Source organism: Ursus americanus, chromosome 5, assembly GCF_024610735.1.
Source record: "Ursus americanus isolate L20-20 chromosome 5, mUrsAme1.1.p, whole genome shotgun sequence".
Taxonomy (NCBI): domain Eukaryota; kingdom Metazoa; phylum Chordata; class Mammalia; order Carnivora; family Ursidae; genus Ursus; species Ursus americanus.
This window is the reverse complement of record NC_142131.1, coordinates 40,171,111-40,191,124: the sequence shown is the minus strand read 5'-3', so window position 1 is coordinate 40,191,124 and position 20,014 is coordinate 40,171,111. Positions and strand designations below refer to the sequence as shown.

At 35.3% G+C, this 20,014-nt stretch overlaps 1 protein-coding gene across 1 annotated transcript in view; it reads left to right on the top strand.

Moving 5' to 3' along the window:
- The window catches only part of IPO11 (importin 11), a 210,218-nt gene that overhangs the window by 111,566 nt on the left and 78,638 nt on the right, over nt 1-20,014 (top strand). The window contains exons 22-24 of the mRNA XM_087862132.1: nt 172-248; nt 5,798-5,877; nt 6,297-6,377. Of these exons, the coding sequence (XP_087718258.1) occupies nt 172-248; nt 5,798-5,877; nt 6,297-6,377 (238 nt within the window). The remainder of the gene's footprint in view (nt 1-171; nt 249-5,797; nt 5,878-6,296; nt 6,378-20,014) is intronic.

The window sequence follows — 20,014 nt, the reverse complement described above, 5'->3', positions numbered from 1 at the left end:
CCTTTAATGTGGACAAATTTGGTAATTTTTTTCCTGGGAAGATAACTTTTATAATTTACTGTATTGTCCATTTTTCTTTTTTCCTTTAGATGGGACAATTTTTTAATAAGTTGTATTGTTAACAGCTTACTGGTTATAGAAAGAGGCTTAATCATCTGTTTTTCTTCCTAGGTTAGTGACTTTGGAAAACAGCCCATGTGTTACACCAGAGTTGCTTCGTATATTTCAGAATATGTCCCCACTTCTTGGTATGTGTGAAAGTGTAAACACAGTACTGTTTTTGAATGAAGCCGTAATTTGGGGTCTTAAGGTGACTTTAAATTGTATCTTCCATTTTTACTGAAGTCCCTCATATTCACAAACGAGTTTAATAGTATTTTAATAGTTTTTAGATATGTTTCTATGTAACTTTTTAGAACCATTTCTGCTTATTAATGAGTAGACACTAAACTTACTAAATAACTAAGAACAAAGAAGTGTTCTTGGAAAATTAATTGCATATTACGTTTGTACTTTGCCTGGTTAGTTTTTTATGTTTCTTAGGAGGTTCTGTAAGGTATTTAAGAGACTGTATTGTAGAGCTGCTCCTGTATACCATGGTATTATCCGTTTCCTTTACAAAATGATTCTGTGCTGTCACTTGTTCACAAATGAACTCTGTACATATTTCTGGTTTAGCTAAAGCACCAACGACATGAAGACTATTAAATATTGGCAGATCATCTTTATTGTTTAAGTATTTCTGATTTATAGAGATGCGAAATCATGAAGCGTAATTCTAGAAGCATCATTTGTGGCACATAGGATGGGAGAACTGGACACGGTGCTAGGAATGGGGCCTTAGTCTCTCTCGGCCAACTGGGATGAGATCTGATTAGTTTTCTCTTTTTTCCAATCTGAACATGTTTTCTGAGAATGATAATTAATACTAGAGAATACTTTCCTGTTACATGTCACCTACTGTTCACAAGTATATAATACTCTAAAACACACAATATTTTGTTTGTAAAGTTGTTTTGTGAGGGATTTTACCAGTGGAGATTTACATTTAAACTCATGGAGGAATGTAAAGATTGTATACAGTGCTGTTTATGGGTCTTTATGATTCTTTTTTAGTCTGCAGAATACTATCATTTATTTATAAAATGTAAAAATTAAGTTTTTGCATTCATAGTAACCATTCTTCAAGAGTGATCCATGAAGCATCTTTAATTCCTTCATTAGAACTTTTTGTCTACTAACTAAATATTGTCGGGAGAGGGCATTTACAGCAATATCTAAAGACTGTTTTTTTTCTGGGAATTTATTTGTAGTGAGTAGTTTTATTAGAGGCAAAATATTACTGAGGTATAGTGATACACCAGAAAAGTAGATTTACTTTTTGACAGATCAACAAATGTGGACTAAAACACTATTATAACTGATTAGAAAAAAGCTCTTTGCTCAGCGATCATAGTGGGTAGATAATGTAATTAGTCCTTCACATTTTCTCTGAGATTTTCTATCATTTTACCCCATTCTTCAGAATAGATCTCAAATAATACAAAATACTATATGTTTTCTAATAAAGAGCCACTTGCCATTTAGCATCTAGTGTCCCTATAAAATTGTTGAAAAAATGCCCAAAGATGAAGACTGTGGCAATAGACCAGTCACTTGTTGCTAGTCTCCTAAAGTTTTATCTGTCTTTAAGAAACCACAGGGAAAGAGAGTGGAAAATGTCCTTTTCACTTCCCTTAACTCTCTAGTGAAGGCGTTTTAGTTCTCCTCTTCCTAACTTTGAGACCAAATACAGTGTCATTTGTGGGTAAGTTCACAGTGCTTCTTTGTACTTGACCTAGGAATAGAAACCTCAAACAGAGCCATTGTCAACTTTGTCATGAACAGGATTCAGCCATTTTCACTTATGGGTGATTTCACTTTGCCTGTGTTGTTTGACCCCCAAATTCAGCATGTCTGACCTTTACAGTGTAACAAGAGAAGGATTGGTAGATAGGAAAAAGAGACTTAAAGAGCACTGACTAACCCTACTAAGACTTCATGAAGCCACTTTGAGTGTAGATTTAGGTAAGCACTATAGGACATTAACCATAGCAAGCTCTGCAGTTGATGCATAATCCTTACGAGTCAGTAAGGACTTCTATGTGTTTGGAACAATGTCTCGTGGAGCACCTGGGTGGCTCAGTCGGTGAAGTATCCGACTCTTGATTTCGGCTCAGGTCGGCATACCAGGGTCATGAGATTGAGCCCTGCATCTGGCTCCACCCTCTGCGGGGAGTCTGCTGGAGATTCTCCCTCTCCCTCTGGTCCTGTCCCTGCTTGTATGAACGTGCACACATGCACGTGCTTGCTTTCTCTCTCTAATATAAATAAATCTTTAAAAAAAAAAAAAGTGTCTGCCACATAGTAAAGATTATTTGTTTTGCAATTATATGTGTTACTGTTACTGTTAATATTACTGCTATTTTAAAAGAAAAACCAAACACAGTCTCTGAAGGATTTGTTAACTAAATCAAGAAGAACTAGTGAAATTTCATCCTCGTGATAATTGATATTTGATTTACGCTTTTTTGATACTCAACAATTTAAAAATTCTATATTTAGAGATAGTAGCAGTGAATATAGATTATATGGATGCTAATGAATTAGTTTATTTCCTGCTTTTCTCTTTGAAAACAAACACTGTAATCTGTTTTATGCATTACAGTATGTATATTTGTTTCGATAATACGAAGAAATTCTGTTTACACGTTATATCTGCGCATGTTTAGTATATCCTGACACAGTGTTACTTTATTCTTGAGTATCACAAAACTAATTTTTACATGTAGCATTTTGCATATACATTCTTTTATATGAGTTTTAGAATTTATTTTGAAATATAGCCAGAATATTTATTTTAATCTTTTAAGAATATAGATCAAAATGAATACTTACTTTCTTATCAGTGAAAACATATTCTTTGTCATTATATCCGTGATTTTTAAAAATTTACTTACTGAATATGATAGCTATTACTTTTTTATAGGTAGAAATAAAGCTATTGGCAGGAATTTTCTCGTTTTTATTTAAAATACATAAATCCAACAATATTGAATACTATTTAGCTGTTTAAGTTAATGATTTTTAAGATATGTTAATTGTGAATAAATACAAGGCTAAAATTAATTTTATATCCTTTTTCCTAAATGTAAGTAGAACCAGAGGATTATAAAGTAGACCCAGAAGCTATCACTAAAAGTAATTTTGTTAACTTAGTTCTAAGGGCTTGTTTTTAAAATCCTTTAAATCTGTTTTATGGTGTTAATTTGCTTAGTATTCTCATTAATTAAAAGATCCTTACCTGACTGGTTCTTGTCAGTGCTGTTACAAATGTCAAACTAATGTTCCTTGACCAGTTGAATTTTTCTGCTGATGACTTTTTATCTAATTTGGAAGGGGCTTTTCCCTACCTGTCTTCAAGATGATGTAGGCTCTCTTACACATTTTAGCCCTCATATATTATCAGAATTTAAAATAAAAGGAGAAATGATGATAGTTGCCTTTCCAAACACAAACATATTTTGGTTAAACGTAGATTCCTACTGAATCTCTTTACATAATTCAGTAATTTGTTTTCTTTGCCCCATTACAGAGACTTTAAGAAAATGAATAAAATGTAACATGAAAGCACAGGGTACAGGAACAAAAGAATAGAGGGGGGGGAAAAAGAGGATTCACAGAGTATAAGTTATAATTAGACAAATAGATATAAATCATACATGCACAGTATAATTAGATACTTTGGGCCAGAGATTTGCCTCTGAATTCATTCATAGGCTGTGGAAGAAAAACTTGTTCACTTAAATTAGGGATTTTAAATCTGGACACTGTTGACATTTTGGATCAGGTAATTTTTTGTTTTGAGGGGCTGTCCAGTGCACATTGTAGGAAGGTTAATAGCCTCCTTAATTCAACCCGCTAGCAGCCAATTGTAACAACCAGAGTTTCCAGACCTTGCCAGATATCTTATAGGAGGCAATAGCCCATGGTTGAGAGCATTTGATTTAAATTATTCACAGGGTCTGAAAGTAAATACAGATCTCTTTGCATCTTGAAGTACAGCTCCTTCTGATACTAGACCAGACCATATTCCTCAGAGTCTCACTAGGAACTCATGGATATAATGAACAACATTCACTATACTTTAAACTAGGAATGATAGCATGCCCTAGAAAATTTTGTAACGGCTAACCTTGCCATGATGGAGGCATGGAAAGCAATATGAGGTGACCTAGTCACTTGAGTATTTGCTTGTGTGGATGGATCCAGGAACAGTTTTTAAAGCAGCTGCAAAAAGAGGTGGACACTGGTTTTTGAAATCAATCCTTCTTAAATACTGTTTCCTTCTTCATGTATCTTGATAAAACTTTAGATGGCAGTGATTTAGAAATTAGATTCCCTGACATGCCTGGAGTGTAGCCATTTTAAGTTCGCACTTGAATAAGACCCTCCTGCCTTACTTACCACAGTCATTGCCCGTCTGCTTTTCAGTGTTGGTCTGCTAGGGAGTATGCACAAGTCTAAACTTGACGGCACTTTCTCCTGGAGGAGAAAGACACTGAATTTTTCATAAGAATAACCTTATCCAGTATAAAGGCCTACTCCTTTATCCTGAGATTTCATCTTCTCATGTGAAAAATACTTCGATGACAGCCACCATTATTTCTTTTCAGGTCTTTCATTAGTACGGTAACAAGTTGGTCCATCGCTGTCCCTTCCACGATTTTCATTTTAAAGTACTCTGTTGAATCCTAAAGTATATGTGTCCTTTTAAAAGACGTTTTGAGCTGGGAGTAAGATTGTCCCTTTCTTGTAAAAGTGTATGGGGAATTCTTACCTGAACAGACTGTCTTCTCACTGTGCTAGGATAAGAGTTAATTAAGAGCCAGAGCCTAGGTCAATATTCTGTCAGGGGAAAAAAAAAAGTCTTCTTTAATATGTCCTATTGCACTTAAAGAGAATTTTGAAAATATTAACAACAAAGAATGGCACGTTTTAGATACAGATATTTTGGGGTCATGTTTTGATCTATAAATTATACACATAAGATCTGTATTCTGTTGTATTACATATGATAAAACATGTAAAATAACATTATGAACATGTCATCATATACAGTTTTAATAAAATAGCTTTCTACTCTGCATTAGAATAGCTAAACACAGTATCCTTTTCCTATGCTATTCTGGTAGTTACATTTTTAAGAATATTTTTTATGTGTAAATTCCTACAGGGGAGCAGATTTGGAGACGAGTCCAAGGACTGAGAATTATCTAAACACAGTATTATAAGTTTTTGGAGTGTAATAGGACTTTTTTCTTAAGTAGCATAGCATATTCAATGCCAGTGCAGTAGCACTCAGTAAATGCTTATTGAATGAATGAACGATTTAAGCACATATAAAAATATGATAAAATGATTCAGTTCCTTGTCGTTTACCATGCTGGCACTAGAAATAGTTTGAAATGAAAGTTTGGTTCATACGGTTATATACTTGGTTTCTGAAAGAAAAAAAAACAACTTGGGAGCTTAATTTTTTTCCTAAATTATTTTAATTAGTGGTAGGCAAATGGGGAAGTACTCGGTTATGGGTTGATGTCAGTTTTTAGATAGCTGTTTATATCCCAGTAGTCTGAACATCACTCAAAAGGTTTGTAAAGAAAGGTTTATAGCTTAGTTTTAAATAAATTGCTTCATTTAAACTGATTTGGAACATTGAATTAACCTGTCCTTTTTAAAATCAATTCATTGGCAGAACTAAGTTCAGAAAATCTCAGAACCTGCTTTAAGATCATCAATGGTTATATCTTTTTATCATCAACAGAATTTCTACAGGTATGGTGTAGTAGTTTTTGCATTGTAAAAATTCATAGTTCTTACTTGGCTTGTTTCTCATTTGAAATGGAGGTACCTTTAAAAAATTTTAAAGATTGATCTGTTATTTTAAGGGGAGGAAAAAACTTATTATAGTCACTGTAGGGCAGATGCGATGCAGTTCCATGAGCTGTTACTTAACACAGAAAGTATGCTCTATAAGTAAATACAGCCTTATATTTCTGTAAAACTCGGTATCGCAGTAAACTGTATTTTTATTTTCTAATCTTTTTCTAAGAGTTCTAATTGAAACTTCATATGCTTAGACCTTAAGTATATAATTTTCAAATAGATTATAATGAGTTCCAAATTTAATTTTTTCCTGTTTTGATACTGCAAGTATATTTATATGTATATTTTGACTTCCGATTGAATTTCAGACATATGCAGTGGGTCTCTGTCAGTCCTTTTGTGAGCTGCTAAAGGAAATTACTACAGAAGGTCAAGTTCAAGTGCTCAAGGTATTATCATATTTTAAATGAATATTGTTGTAAGTTTCCTATCTGTATTTTGCGAAATTGGACCTTCATTTGGGTTTGGATGATTGGCAAGGAAGAGAAAAGTACTTCCGGACCGTATTTTCTTTTAGTGGTAATCAATTGCTATAATACCTCTGGACCAGGGATCTCAAATTTGAATGTGCATACAGATCTCCTGAGGATGTTGTTAAAATGTGGATTCCATGTTTCTGACAAGGTCCCTGCTGATGGTATCCTAATCAAGGTCCATTTCCCTCCCCCCCATCCTGAGACCTCACTTTTAAGCAAGGCTTTAAAAATGTTTACGAATTGTCCAAAGGCTGATGAAATGTAATACTTCTCACTGCTCCAGTTGGTTAGCCTACTTTTGGAAAGAAATTTTATTGTAATTTGAGACTTTTCATTTGCACTGGCATCATAGTGTATGAAACTTGTATAGATTGAGTATGATTTAGAGCCAGTATCAAATCCTTATGTTGTATACCTGAAAATAACAAAATGTTATATGTCAGTTATACCTCAATTGAAAAAAAAACTTTAAAAAGTAAGCTCTGAGTTAATGTTTATGCATTATATCTTTATATATTAAAGATGTATACATTATCTTTATGTATTATATATAATTGTGTAGAATTAATAGGCTGAGTTGGATATATTTATGTATTAAATAAAGATACAAATAGTATCATTTAAATAGATACTTATAAACAAGTGTATTTGTAATATTATTATATATAGTGAAATACATCTTTACATGTATATGTGTATGTGTATACATATATGCATATGTGCTTTATGTTTGTATTTTACAAGGTGTAGCTGTTAGAAGTTTCAGGCCTTCCTGCATTCCCCCCTTTTTCCTGATTTCTTAGCTGTGTTCTACGTCAGGTATGGTCAGATACACGAGATGGTTAGGTGAAGTGTTAACTGTCATAACAGAGTTGCATTTATTATATGAAAACCATGGCATTTCTTTAGATCCGAAAAACTATGATTTTCTCCTGGTGAAGTTAGAAAGTCTTTCCCCAAGGTGGTTCATTGTAAGAAACATACAATTGACCCTTGAACAACACAAAGGTGAGAGGTCGAGACTGTCTGCACATTGAAAATCCAGATTTAACTTCTGACTTCCCATAAACTTAGCTATTAATACCCTGCTGTTGACCGAAATCTTAAAGATAATATAAATAATCAATTAAGAAAATCATGAGGTAAAATGAAAAACTCATGAGAAAATGCATTTATAGTACTGTACTGTACTAAAAAGAATCTGCATTTATGTGGACCTGTGCAATTCAAACCCTTGTTCAAGGGTCAGCTGCATGTAACTAATCACAGTAATTGTCATAGTAATCCACAGTATATTTGGGGGATTAAATCGTTAAAGTTTGTGCAGGTGGTAGAATCTTCTTTTATGTTAACCATTATCGTAGCTGCTGTACATCTAATAAGAGTAATCATCACTTTGAACTTATTCAAACATTATATTTAATGTGTCGTTCTTCAGAAATTTATCGTACACACGCACATATAAAACTTCACATATCCATGTTACAGTGCTTGTTAATTCAGTGCAACTTGGTTGCATTTGGTATCTTTGGTCATTATTTATTTATTCACCATATAGGTTATGGGTCAACAAACTTTTTCTGTAAAGAACCAGGTAGTAAATGTTTTAGGCTTTGTGGGTCATACAGTCTTTGTCTCAACTATTTGTATCTGCTGTTGTAGAATTGAAAGCAGTTATAGATGATAAGTAAATGGATGAGTGTGGCTGGCTGTATTTCATTAATGCTTCATTTACAGAATTATGGCGTCAGCATAGTTTGCCAACCCTTGGTATTGGTATTCAGTTATCAAGTGATCAGGCAGGGAGGCACCTATAATTAAGGACTTCGTATGTTTCCTAAGGCTACCATAACAAAGTACCACCACCCGGGTGGCTTAAAACAACAGAAATTAATTTGTAGTATTTATAGTAGTTACCTTTCTCAGAGTGTACTAGACACTGGAAGTCTGAAATCAAGGTTTTGGCAGGGCCATGCTCTCTCTGAAGACTCTGGGGGAGAGTTTGTTCATGCGTTTGTCTTAGCTTGTGGTGATTGCCAGCAGGCTTTGGCTTCTTTGGTTTGTACATATATCATTTCCATCTCTGCTTTCCCTTGTCACGTGATGTTCTCCTTGTATCTCTGTTTTCTCTTCTAATAAGAGTACCAGTCGTAATGGATTAAGGACCTACCCTAATAATACCATCTTAGCCCAATTACATCTGCAAAGATGCTGTTTCCAATCATATTCATGGGTACCTGGGATTAGGACTCCAGCATATCTTTTTGGAAGACACAGTTCAACCCATAACAAGCATTTACTGTTAAAAAGTGAAAAGATGGCTTTTGTGTGTGGGGATGAAGTATGGAGGACTTGCTTAGAATAAGTTTTGTAGATGAAAGTGATCCAGTAAAAGGGAGGATGGCTCTAGATGATACAAGGGATTGGGATTTCCTGTCAAGAGCATTTGTGGAAAGATAAGCTTGAAAGAGGGGCAGGAGTTTGTTTTCTGAGAGAGTTGGCAAAAATGGCAGTGATTGAAGCTGTAGATAATCAGGTGAGAAGTGTAGGGAACTGGTGTTTTCAGTTACAAAGGAGACAAGGTTAGAGCTGCCTGATACCTGTCACTCTTGAGGCAGAGGTACGTTGCAAGATGATGAGAATATTTGTACTTTCTACAGGGTTGGGGGCTTGAAGATTACTCATCTCAGTATTCATCCTTAAATGAATTCTTCATTACTGATGTTAAAGTTGATACTTAAGATTCTTGATTCACTTATATATTAGAACAATGTCTTTAGGCTTTAAGAGAATTCTTATAATATAGAAAGGCTTTTAACAGGAGTTGAAATAAAAAGATCTTTGGTTAATTCTAATTTTTTCCCAGAAAGTCCATTTATCAAACCCATTGCTGACTTCACCATATTGTCCGTGTTTGCTCTTCTATATTTGAAATCACAGCAGAAACTTTAAACCAAGATAATGTTGTGAACTAAAAATAGGGCACATACAGTAAAATATGATAAAACTCTGATTTTAGTTCCATAGATTCTTTAGTTTCTTTTTTAGTGTAGGATTAAAGCATGAATGTAAGCCTCTGTTAGGAAAGAAGAAGTTCGGTCTCTGAAGGAGTAGTTACAGAAATCTGTGGCTTGTAGAGACTCTGGGTGCTTGAGGCCTGGTCTATTGCCACGTGTCTATCAGTCCTCACCCCAGTTGTTTTCACAGTATTCTCTAAGCTGCAGAGATTACAAGTGACATTGGACATGTTTACAAAAATGTTCTTGTGAATTTTTAATGCATTTATGCCCTTCCAAACTGACGTAGTAGAAATATAGAATTTTACTGAGGAACCTCATCTGTCTTACGTAATCTTAGCTTCATCTTTTGCCTTGGTGATAATTTCTTTTCTGGAAGTAGAAGAGATAACAAGGAGTCAACATTATGGCCTTAATTCTAGCTGAGGAAAAAGTGGCTGGCTATGTGGAAGTGATAGAAATTTGAGAGGAAATTGCCATGTCATTTTGATGTTGTCTTTATAGATTTGTGTGTGTGTGTGTCTGTGTCTTTCTCTTTCTCCTCTAGCCTTTCCATGATCCTAACTTCAGTAAAGTATGTATTCTCCTTCCTCTGAATGCATACTACAATGTAAGTGATTTGGAAGCGTGGGGAATCCGTAATTCTTACGTTAAGGATCGCACAGTGGTTATGCCTCTGCATCCAGTAGAAATGCCACCTGCCGCATACTAGCTGCCCGTTTCCGGTGTTACTCTCCTCTTCACCTGCGCTTGGGTTTGCACATCCAGCTCTGCTTCTTAAGCAGTTCTTGAGTATATTCGGGGCTTCAGCGCTCTCATTTGTTTTAAAAGGGGTTGTGCCGTGTGAAATTTTAATAATTTGTAACTGCATTATCTGAAATCCTCTTTTAAATTTTAATCTATATATTCTAAGTGATTAGGAAAAGAGGTTTTTGTTTATGTTTAAACACCTCAGAAAAAGTTTGGGTTGAAGGTGGTTTTCTCCCCCTCCTGCTTTTGTAGTACTTTTAGTAACTACTGAAAGACAAATTATTCCGAGCCATATGAAATGGGCATTGTGAAATTCATTCGAAAAATGAAGCAGGTTTTTAAGGATATGTCCTAAGGAGAATGTTTACTTTCTTTTTACTGTTTATTTTTAATTATATTCTTGCAAAAGCACATAATTAGAGGCAGTAGAGCAGTAGAGCCTAGTAGGTCAGACTGTAGACTGAAGTGAAGCTGCCGGGGTTCGGGTATGGGCTCTGCTGCTTCACAGCCATGTACAGTGAGCAAGTTCATCTCTACTCCTCACTTTCCATCTATAAAATGGGGTTGAAAACTTGGCTTGTATCCTAGAGTTGAGGTAAGGATCCCAGGAGCTTACATGTATAAAGCACTTATAACAGTGCCTACTATCAATGTTAACTGTTGGCTATTTTTACCTAACTGTATAATTAAATAGTTGTCTAATTATATAATTATATAATCTCCTTTTGGGGCAGAATAATTTCTTTGGTTGTTAATATTTTTGGCTGTAAGAAAAAACAAATTATTCTCTCTCTTTGACCATTTCTTCTAGATAAGTGTTTATTTAAAATGAAGAATACATTAGATAAAATTTCAAAACTAAGCAGGCTATTTACACAATGATAGAGATTTATTTTTTATCAAGAAATATATATCTCAGCTGGCCCTTTAAAATTAATTGTATTTAATTTTTGCTTGCTTTCCAGAATAGTAGCATAGTCTTTTAAAATATTTTTATTATGAAAATTTCCAAGTTTATATAATGTATAACACCACCCTTACAACTTTACTAGAAAAAAAATTTTTGTTTCTTCTTTTTCCTTTGATGTGAAAGAAGGTGATATTGTTTCTTAGTTATACCTAATAATATTTGATTTAAAAATTCAGCACAAATCATTTATCATACAAATATAAATTAAAATATTTGTATCATTTAACATAAGTTACAAATTAAGCCAACTTAGAGTTATGCCAACAGTTCATTGATAGGATATAAGTACTTGAATTAAAAATTGGCCACCTAATAACATTTTAACACTATTTTTGTGTAAACATTGCTGTAGCTAAACCAGTACATTTTATTTGAAATCTCAGAAATTGGATTTTATTATTTAATTGATGATAAATACTAGGAGTATGCTAATTATCATGAATAAATTATTTGTTTTTTAAATGAATATTTTAGGACAGTGGTCTTTTTATGCCTTTACTTGAAAGCTAAGAGAACTCTCAAAATTTTTGACTTTCTCCTATTCTCAGAGTTCCAGTAAAGGTATAATAGTAATAGTTTTTAATATTAACTCATTATTTTCATTTTTAATACCTCTCAGATACTGTTTCTTAATATAGTATGCCATATAACATTTTAAATATATTTTTGGCTAAATGTCACTGTTGTACTTGTTTCTGACAGTATCTGGAAGTAACTGCTTTGTTCTTTGAAGCAGAAAATTACAATGTTACAAAAATTGGATAGAGAGACAAGTATGCCTGCTTTTGGAAAAAATAGCTAAGAGCAAAAATAGGCTTATTATATTTTGTGAGTCAGAACAAATTATCTAGGTGAATACAATTATATTCTAAAAATACTCAAATTTGAATTGTTAACTTCTCTTTAATTTGAAATTTGTCTATATGTATACATACCACTTTGAGTTTAGAAATTCTCTTGTCATGGTCTTATGAAGTAGTAATAAGCCACGTTGCTTTCATTCACTGTGGTAAGGCTTATTTAAGATGGCACAAATATTTTTAAGGTATACTTTATTCTGCAATAATACTAGCATTTACTATATGCTACACATTTCTAAGCACATCACATAGAGTTCATTCAGTCCTCATATAAACTTATGATGATAGTACTGTTCTTTCCCCCATTTTACAGATGAGAAATTAAATCACAAAGAGGTAAATACCTTGTCCAAGGTCACACACCTAGTAAGTATTGGAGCTGTGATATAAATGTAGGCATTCTGACTTCAGGATCCATGCTGTTAACCACTTTGTTTGCAATGTAAGCCTAAAGCCAGGAAATAGTTTGAGTGCAAAACACTAGCTAAAAGCCTGCATTTTTTAACAGGGATTTTAAAAACATAGTCTGTTCCAAGTATATTTACAAAAGGGATGGATTAAAGCCAAAGTGTAGAGGTTTAATTTGTAATAGCAAAATGCTGGTAAAAAATAATTTATAATAGGTAATTAGATGATTGGACATACCCCAACTTATTAAACCACACAGACGAGTACTGTGCAGCTTAGAAAGAAATGAAGACTGCCTCTGTATACAGTGCTAGAGTGATTCCGAGACTCTAAACAAAGACCAGTGTCCTAAGTTTTCTTATGTTTAAAGAGTGCAACCTACAGAGCAATAGAAAAACAAGCCAAATTAACAAAGGTGGTTATGTAGGTAGAAGATGGAGAGAGGATAGAAGGTTAATCTTTCAGGATGTGTATCTGGTTTTTTCTTTGGTTTTTGGAGCCAAATAGATATTTTACATGATTTAAAATAATAAAGTAAAAAGCAGTTTCTAAAGATCAAAAACAAGCTAAAACATTTGAATCTATTATTGTGTTGGTACCGTAGCCATCGGAGAAGAATATTTCAAGTAATTTTAATATATAGTATTTTACATGTGGATTGCTAGTGGGATACATCAGAACAGAGGGAAACACAAGGAGATTATAAATTGCATTCAGCAGTGTTATTGTTATTAGTGATGATTTATATGGTTATTTTGAAACCTTTAAGTATATATGTGGAATGTTACATATATTAGAAACAAGTTAATGTTGTTATAATCTGAGACTTTTCGATGTATGAGAAAGATGGAAATATAAGATCAAAGAATTTATATAAAATGCTGTAATGTCCGTTGGATTTGGTGAATTTACGTTATATACTTTACAGGAAAAGAAAATAAATATCCTAATGCTGTCTAAGTAAAAGACCTAGAAGCAGTGTCAATCCAGTGGCAATAAATGTCCCAGAGCATAGATTGTGGTCTGTAAATATTGTTTCCTGCTGGTTGAGCCCAGAGTTCAGACAAGAGATACTCAAGATAAACTGGAGAGATCTCTTTGTGCCAGAAGGAAGAGAAGGTGGGATTCTGTCAAAAGGATGCAGGAATCAATTTGAAGGAGCTCCCACATCGCTAATGATGGGACAGTTTGAGTATCAGAATGAAACTAAATTGATTAAAACACATCAAACAAGCTAAGATCCCTGAGAACGTAATGATTCCCCTCCCAAGAAGAGTAAGTTATGAGTTAAATTCTATTAATTACTGTAAATTACCTTACTTTAAGTATCTTTGATCATATCCGTTGTCTTTGGAGTTCTTTGCTTGTGGAAGCTGCTTGTCCATGAGGGTGTACATACATCTCACTTTAAATCTGTAAAATTGTTTATTAACACTGAAATCATTAGATGCATTTTTTTTTAAGATTTTATTTATTTATTTGACAGTGAGAGAGACAGCGAGAGAGGGAACACAGGCAGGGGGAGTGGGAGAGGAAGAAGCAGGCTCCCAGTGGAGCAGGGAGCCCGATGCGGGGCTCGATCCCAGGACCCTGGGATCACGCCTTGAGCCAAAGGCAGACACTAAACGACTTAGCCACCCAGGCGCCCCCATTAGATGCATTTTTAAAAATTTTGTTTAGAATAGAAAGCACTGGTTGCTGATCAAAATGTGCAGGAGGATTTTGATCCTAGGTTTACAGAGGAGCCTTCTTCAGTGGAGGTAGTCATAATTTGAGCTCTGTGGCTTTTATTTTTTTTTTTTTAATTTTTTTTTTATTATATTATGTTAGTCATCATATAGTAATCCCTGGTTTCTGATGTAAAGTTCGATGATTCATTAGTTGCGTATAACACCCAGTGCACCTTGCAATACGTGCCCTCCTTACTACCCATCACCAGTCTATCCCATTCCCCCATCCCCTCCCCTCTGAAGCCCTCAGTTTGTTTTTCAGAGTCCACAGTCTCTCATGCTTCATTCCCCCTTCTGATTACCCCCCTTTCTTTATCCTTTCTTCTCCTACTAATCTTCCTAGTTCTTATGTTCCATAGATGAGAGAAACCATATGATAATTGTCCTTCTCTGCCTGACTTATTTCACTTAGCATTATCTCCTCCAGTGCCATCCATGTTGCAGCAAATGTTGAGAACTCGTTCTTTTTGATAGCTGAATAATATTCCATTGTATATATGGACCACAGCTACTTAATCCAGTCATCTGTTGAAGGGCATCTCGGCTCCTTCCACGATTTAGCTATTGTGGACAGAGCTGCTATGAACATTGGGGTGCATGTGGCCCTTCTCTTCACTACGTCTGTATCTTTGGGGTAAATACCCAGTAGTGCAATGGCTGGGTCATAGGGTAGCTCAATTTTTAACTTTTTAAGGGACCTCCACACTGTTTTCCAAACTGGCTATACCAACTTGCATTCCCACCAGCAATGTAAGAGGGATCCCCTTTCTCCACATCCTCTCCAACATTTGTTGTTTCCTGCCTTGTCAATTTTTGCCATTCTAACTGGCGTAAGGTAGTATCTTAGTGTGGTTTTGATTTGAATTTCCCTGATGGCTCATGATTTTGAACATTTTTTCATGAGTCTGTTAGCCATTTGTATGTCTTCATTGGAAAAGTGTCTGTTCATATCTTCTGCCCATTTTATGATTTGTTAATTTGTTTCTCGTGTATTGAGTTTGAGAAATTCTTTGTAGATCTTGGATACCAGTCTTTTATCTGTAGTGTCTTTTGCAAATATATTCTCCCATTCCGTGGGCTGCCTCTTAGTTTTTTTTGACTGTTTCCTTGGCTGTGCAGAAGCTTTTTATCTTGATGAAGTCCCACAAGTTCATTTTATCTTGTTTCTCTTGCCTTTGGAGATGTGTCATGAAAAGTTGCTGTGGCTGATGTTGTAGAGGTTGCTGCCTATGTTCTCCTCTAGGATTTTGGTGGATTCCTGTCTCACATCGAGGTCTTTCATCCATTTGGAGTTAATCTTTGTGTATGGTGTGAGAGAGTGGTCAAGTTTCATTCTTTTGCATGTAGCTGTCCAATTTTCCCAGCACCATTTTTTGAAGAGACTGTCTTTTTCCCACCGGATGTTTTTTCCTGCTTTGTCAAAAATTAGTTGCCCAAAGAGCCGAGGGTCCATTTCTGGATTCTCTATTCTGTTCCATTGGTCTATGTGTCTGTTTTTGTGCCAGTACCATGCTGTCTTTGTGATCACAGCTTTGTAGTACAGCTCGAAATCCGGCATTGTGATGCCCCCAGCTTTGTTTTTCCTTTTCAACAATTCCTTGGCGATTTGGGGCCTTTTCTGGTTCTCTACAATTTTAAGGTCTATTTGTTCCAGTTCTTTGAAAAATGTCCTCGGTATTTTGATCGGGATGGCATTGAAAGTGTAGATTGCTCTGGGTAGCATGGACATTTTAACTATGTTAATTCTTCCAATCCATGAGCATGGAATATTTTTCCATCTTTTTGTGTCTTCTTAGACACAAATGTCTTTCAAGAGTGATTTGTAGTTTCTAGAATATAGATCCTTTACATTTCTGGTTAATTCCAAGGTAATGTATGATTTTTGGTGCTGTTGTAAATAGGATGGATTCCCTAATTTCTCTTTCTTCAGTCTCGTTATTCGTGTATAGAAATGCAACTGATCTCTGAGCATTGATTTTGTATCCCGCCACATTACTGAATTGCTCTATAACTTCTAATAGTTTGGGCGTGGATTCTTTTGGGTTTTCCATATAGAGTATCATGTCATCTGCGAAGAGAGACATTTTGACTTCTTTGCCGATTTGGATACCTTTTATCCCTTTTTGTTGTCTGATTGCTGTTGCAAGGACTTCTAGTAGTATGTTGAATAATAGTGGTGAGAGTGGGCATCCTTGTCGTGTTCCTGATCTTAAGGGGAAGGCTTCCAGCTTTTCCCCATTGAGAATGATATTTGCTGTAGGCTTTTCATAGATGGTTTTTATGAGATTGAGGAATGTACCCTCTATCCCTGCACTCTGAAGGGTTTTAATCAGGAAAGGATGCTGTATTTTGTCAAATGCTTTTTCTGCATCTATTGAGAGAATCATATGATTTTTGGCTTTTTTCTTGCTGATAAAATTTATGACACTGATAGTTTTGTGAATGTTGAACCACCCTTGCATCCCAGGGATGAATCCCACTTGGTCATGATGGATAATCCTTTTTAACGTACTGTTGGATTCTATTAGCCAGGATCTTGTTGAGAATTTTGGCATCCATATTCATTAGGGAAATCGGTCTGTAATTCTCCTTTTTGATGGGGTCTTTGCCTGGTTTGGGGATCAAAGTAATATTGGCCTCATAGAATGAGTTTGGTAGCTTTCCTTCTGTTTCTATTTTTTGAAATAGCTTTAGGAGAATAGGTATTATTTCTTCTTTGAATGTTTGGTGGAATTCCCCAGGAAAACCGTCCGGGCCTGGAGTTTTATTTTTTGGAAGGTTTTTTATCACTGTTTCAATCTCTTCATAATTAATTGGCCTGTTTAAAAAATCAATTTCTTCCTGTTTCAGTCTTGGTAGTTTATAGGTTTTCAGGAAGTCCTCCATCTCTTCCAGATTGCTTAATTTATTGGCATAAAGCTGTTGATAAAAGTTTCTGATAATCCTTCCAATTTCATTGGTGTTGGTTGTGACCTCTTCCTTTTCATTCATAATTTTATTAATTTGGGTCCTTTCTCTATTCTTTTGGATAAGTCTTGCCAGCGGTCTGTCAATTTTATTGATTCTCTCAAAGAACCAGCTTCTAGTTCTGTTGATCTGCTCTACTGTACTCCTGGTTTCTAATTCATTGATCTCTGCTCTAATCTTGGTCAGCAGCTTCCTCGTGCATGGATTAGGCCTGTCGCTCTGTTGCTGTTCCAGCGTCTTGAGGTGAGAATATAAAAACTGCATTTTAGATTTTTCTGTTCTTTTGAGTGAGGCTTGGATGGCTATGTATTTCCCCCTTAGGACTGCCTTTGCAGTATCCCATAGGTTTTGGACCATTGTGTTTTCATTCTCGTTGGTCTCCATAAATTGTTTAAATTGATTTTTGATTTCCTGGTTTATCGAATCATTCCTGAGCAGGATGGTTCTTAGTCTCCAAAGTGTTTGAGTTTCTTCCAAATTTTTCCTTGTGGTTGAGTTCCAATTTCAAAGTGTTGTGGTCTGAGAATATGCAGGGAATAATTTCAGTCTTTTGGTATCGGTTGAGACCTGTTTTGTGACCCAGAACATGGTTTATTCTTGAGAATGTTCCATGGGCATTAGAATAGAATGAGTATTCTTTGGTTCTGGGGTGTAGTGTTCTATATATGTCTATGGGGTCCAACTCGTCGAGTATGGCATTCAAAGCTCTTGTTTGTTTGTCGATTTTCTGCTTATGTGCTCTGTCTATGAGCTCTGTGGCTTTTAAGTCAAAACTGCTATATCCTCCTTGGAAAGTGGACTGTAAAGTGTCATGTGTCGAAATAATCACATCTCAGGGTCATCATGTCCACAGCAAAACCTTATTAGTGGGACCACTGTTATACCCATTGGCCAAATATACAAACTTGGAGCAATTACAGCTTCTTCACCTTTGGTTAACTCTTCAGTTGGTTTTCTAAATCTTACCGGTTCTACTTTCTGAATTTTCTCTTGCTTCTGTTTCACTACCTCTGTCTCCAAGTCTGATAATAGCATTTTCCAACATAATTTTTCAGAAATAATCTCATCTTCCCTAGCTGTGGTTCTTAACCTTTTCGAATACAAGGATTCCATTTTAAGCCCTGATATATTTGTGGATCCTTTATGCAATAATGACGATATCTTAATATGTAAAGAAAATGCATACTGACAGCTGGTTTGTATTGAATGATACATGTAAGTGAATTTATATTCTGAAAGTCATAATGATCTACATGTGTGATTGCTTCTCCTTTTTTGCACAAACTTATGTATCTTAGGAGTTAATATTTTTTTTTAATGTTATTTTCTTATACACACTACATTCTTTGCCAGTAATCTTTGCTCAGTATGTTCAGACACATCGACCCGTCGGGTAACTTATTACTTTAAATTCCTTGTCCAAGTCTCTTCCAGAGCCATTCTGACTCTCCTACCTTCTTCCTCCTCCCCAGGCTTGTAGCTTCCTCTTGTTCCTAGTGTCTTGAAATTTTACAGCTATGTGCCTTGTAGATTTATTTTAGTTGATTGTACTGGGCACAACTGGGCCCTTTTAATCTGGAAACTCTTTTAGACCCTTTAAAGATAATACACTTATCTTCTTCTGCCGGGAGAGATGGTCAGTTGCCCAGATATGGAGATTTGGGAATATCTGGCAACTTGTTTCCTTACGTAGACTTTTAATCAGTCTTATTTTTAGCTTTTTCCTTTCCCTCTTCTCCAAAGGAGGTACTAATTTCTGTGGGTTTTGATGAGAGATAGGGAGAAGACAGAGATGGCCAGAAATCAAGTGGCTTCTCCACCCTGTCCATTGCCTCCTCAGATTTTAGCTCTCTGTGACCTGATCACTTTTTAAATTTCTTCTTTATATCTTTGAGTATTTGTCTCTCGTCCCTTGGTCCTTTTAAAATTCCTCCCCTTCCCTTTAAAATCCTTATACTGTAATTATAGTAGGGTATCAGGAGGAAATGAAACTAAATATGTGTTTAACCGTCAGCAGATGGCTTTATTTTCCATTCATACCTAAAATAGAGACTTTGCGATGATATGAACTTCTGAGATTTAGTTTACTAGCTTATCTACATCTTCCTCATCTTTATTCCAGATTTTTAAAAATAATCTTTATTGAGGTCAGATTTAATTATTTTCTGAATTTCATTTCCTGTTGCTTTTAATCAGAAACAGTGATAACTTTTATCCTGTTATCTTTTAGTAGATAGCACAGTACTTGGCCCACTGTAAAAGTTTTTGTATTTTTAAACTTTCCTTTGGACATTCCCTTTACCTCTTGCTGAAAATTAGAGAAATGCTGTCATCCATGGGTACTATCTGCCTACCTTGAGAATGTTTCAAATTGCACGGAGATGTATTTGATAGTGATCATGTTTGGAGCATGCTCTCGGCACATAATGAACAGAGACCAGAGATGCTAAAAGCCCCTCGATGCATGTAGTAGTCCTGAACAATAAATCCTTGTCGCTCTCAGAATGTCGATAGTCACCCTTCAGAAATGTTGCTGCAAGCTTTAAGGGCAACTTGGCTCTGCCTTGAGATTAGTACTTGCTTATAACCCTCTCATATGGTGTCTGTTTTCATTCCTTCGCTCTTAAGAGTGGGGCTGGAAGCATGGAAAATTCCTTCTTGGTCCTCATTGCTGCTTCCTGACTACTGTCTTCCTATTTTCCTAAAAAATAAAACAAAAATAAAAAGATCTCACTCTGCTTGAATTTCATGCTGTCGTTGTTATAAAGGGAAACACTCTCACTCATCCTTCAGAATTTTTACCTGTGACAATCAGTGCTCATGATTGATAACCTATATAATTATATTA